This window comes from Marmota marmota, unplaced genomic scaffold (assembly GCF_001458135.2).
Source record: "Marmota marmota marmota unplaced genomic scaffold, marMar, whole genome shotgun sequence".
Classification (NCBI taxonomy): domain Eukaryota; kingdom Metazoa; phylum Chordata; class Mammalia; order Rodentia; family Sciuridae; genus Marmota; species Marmota marmota.
The window spans coordinates 1-2597 of NW_026013282.1; the positions used below are offsets into that span (position 1 = coordinate 1).

The window sequence follows — 2597 nt, forward strand, 5'->3', positions numbered from 1 at the left end:
TATATATATATATTATAAAGAGCATGAAAAGAGAGCCAGCAGAATGGGAGGAAATCTTTGCCAGCCACTCCTCCAACAGGGATTAATATCCAGTATCCATGAAGAACTCAAAAAAAGCAACACCAAAAAGTAATAACCCAATCAATAAGTGGGCAAAAGACAGAACTAAACAGGCACTTCTTAGAAGAAATACAAATGCACAAAAAAACATGAAAATTTAATCTTCCTAGTAATTAAGGAAATGCAAATCAAAACTGCAGTGAGCTTCTACATCACTCCAGTTAGAATGGCAATTATCAAGAATACAATTAATAATAAATGTTGGCAAGGATGGTGGGGGGGGAAACATTCATACATTGTTGGTGGGACTGCAAACTGGACAACCACTCTGGAAAGCAATATGGAGTTTCCTCAAAAGACTAGCAATGGAACTCCCCACATGACCCAGCTATCCCACTGCTTGGTACTTATCCAAAAGAACTGAAATCACACACACACACACCAGCACCAGCGGCGGGCGCTGAATGAGAGACGCCCACCGCCTGGGTCGGCTGGCGCTCTCCTCGGCGGCTGCGGCAGTGGCGAGGCGTGACGCCGGAGTCGCCTCTCCATCCTCCGAGGCGACGGCCGCGGCTGCACAGGTCGGCGCTGCGGCCCGCGGTGGTGCGGAGGACTGAAGACACAATGTATTTGTGGCCTTGGACATGAAGTAATCAGTCCTCTGTTGCTGTAAACATAGGGTGGGGACTGATGAGGGAAGCATGGACCTAATGAACTGACAGGCAAGCAATGTTAATATCGCAGCTACTGCTTCTGAGAAGAGTAGCAGCTCTGAATCATTAAGTGACAAAGGCTCTGAATTGAAGAAAAGCTTTGATGCTGTGGTACTTGATGTTCTTAAGGTTACACCAGAGGAATATGCGGGTCAGATAACGCTAATGGATGTCCCAGTATTTAAAGCTATTCAACCAGATATCAGACCTACAAGACGTAAGAGAAGCTGTGACTCCTGTGAATTCAGTAAATCTTACATAGGGAGCTTTCAAGTTGTGGATGGAATAAGAAGGAAAAATATAGTTCTGCACCAAATGCAGTTGCCTTCACAAGAAGATTTAATCACGTAAGCTTTTGGGTTGTAAGAGAGATTCTTCATGCTCAAACATTAAAAATTAGAGCAGAAGTTTTAAGCCACTATATTAAAACTGCTAAGAAACTATATGAGCTGAATAACCTTCATGCCCTCATGGCAGTGGTTTCTGGCTTACAGAGTGCCCCAATTTTCAGGTTGACGAAAACATGGGCGTTATTAAGTCGAAAAGACAAAACTACCTTTGAAAAATTAGAATATGTAATGAGTAAAGAAGATAACTACAAAAGACTCAGAGACTATATAAGTAGCTTAAAGATGACACCTTGCATTCCCTATTTAGGTATCTATTTGTCAGATTTAACATACATCGATTCGGCATACCCATCAACTGGCAGCATTCTAGAAAATGAGCAAAGATCAAATTTAATGAATAACATCCTTCGAATAATTTCTGATTTACAGCAGTCCTGTGAATATGATATTCCCATGTTGCCTCATGTTCAAAAATACCTGAACTCTGTTCAATATATAGAGGAACTACAAAAATTTGTGGAAGATGATAATTACAAGCTCTCATTGAAGATAGAACCAGGTACAAGCACACCACGTTCTGCTGCTTCCAGGGAAGACTTAGTAGGTCCTGAAGTAGGAGCATCACCCCAGAGTGGAAGAAAAAGTGTAGCTGCTGAGGGAGCCTTGCTGCCACAGACACCCCCCTCCCCCCGGAATCTGATTCCACATGGACACAGGAAGTGCCACAGCTTGGGTTATAATTTTATCCATAAAATGAACACAGCAGAATTTAAGAGTGCAACGTTCCCAAATGCAGGGCCAAGACATCTGTTAGATGATAGTGTCATGGAGCCCCATGCACCATCTCGAGGCCAAGCTGAAAGTTCTACTCTTTCTAGTGGAATATCAATAGGTAGTAGTGATGGTTCTGAACTAAGTGAAGAGACCTCATGGCCTGCTTTTGAAAGTTCTGCAGAGTCAGAAGATTTGGCAGTACATTTGTATCCAGGAGCTGTTACTATTCAAGGTGTTCTCAGGAGAAAAACTTTGTTAAAAGAAGGCAAAAAGCCTACAGTAGCATCTTGGACAAAATACTGGGCAGCCTTGTGTGGAACACAACTTTTTTACTATGCTGCCAAATCTCTGAAGGCTACAGAAAGAAAACATTTCAAATCAACATCAAATAAGACCGTCTCTGTGGTGGGATGGATGGTGATGATGGCTGATGACCCAGAACATCCAGACCTCTTCCCTGCTGACAGACTCTGAGAAAGGGAATTCATACAAGTTTCAAGCTGGCAGTAGAATGAATGCAATGCTGTGGTTTAAGCATCTGAGTGCAGCCTGCCAAAGTAACAAACAACAGGTTCCTACAAACTTGATGACTTTTGAGTAAAAGCCTGAAGAGGAAGAAGTGGAGCTCTGCTCCTGGGTAAGAGCTGGGGCCTGACGGAAAATGCCAGCAGCAAACCATCCTGTGCCAGGAAGAGCCCAT

General features: G+C 43.1%; 1 protein-coding gene across 1 annotated transcript; it reads left to right on the forward strand.

The window, feature by feature from the left end:
- Positions 1 to 509: 509 nt before the first annotated feature.
- LOC107135047 (ras-specific guanine nucleotide-releasing factor RalGPS2-like) lies at positions 510 to 2588 on the forward strand. Its single transcript, XM_048797797.1, is given in 2 exon segments — positions 510 to 2353; positions 2355 to 2588. Coding segments are annotated over 2 exon segments (1254 nt in total). The 5' UTR covers positions 510 to 1243; the 3' UTR covers positions 2499 to 2588.
- Positions 2589 to 2597: the final 9 nt, after the last annotated feature.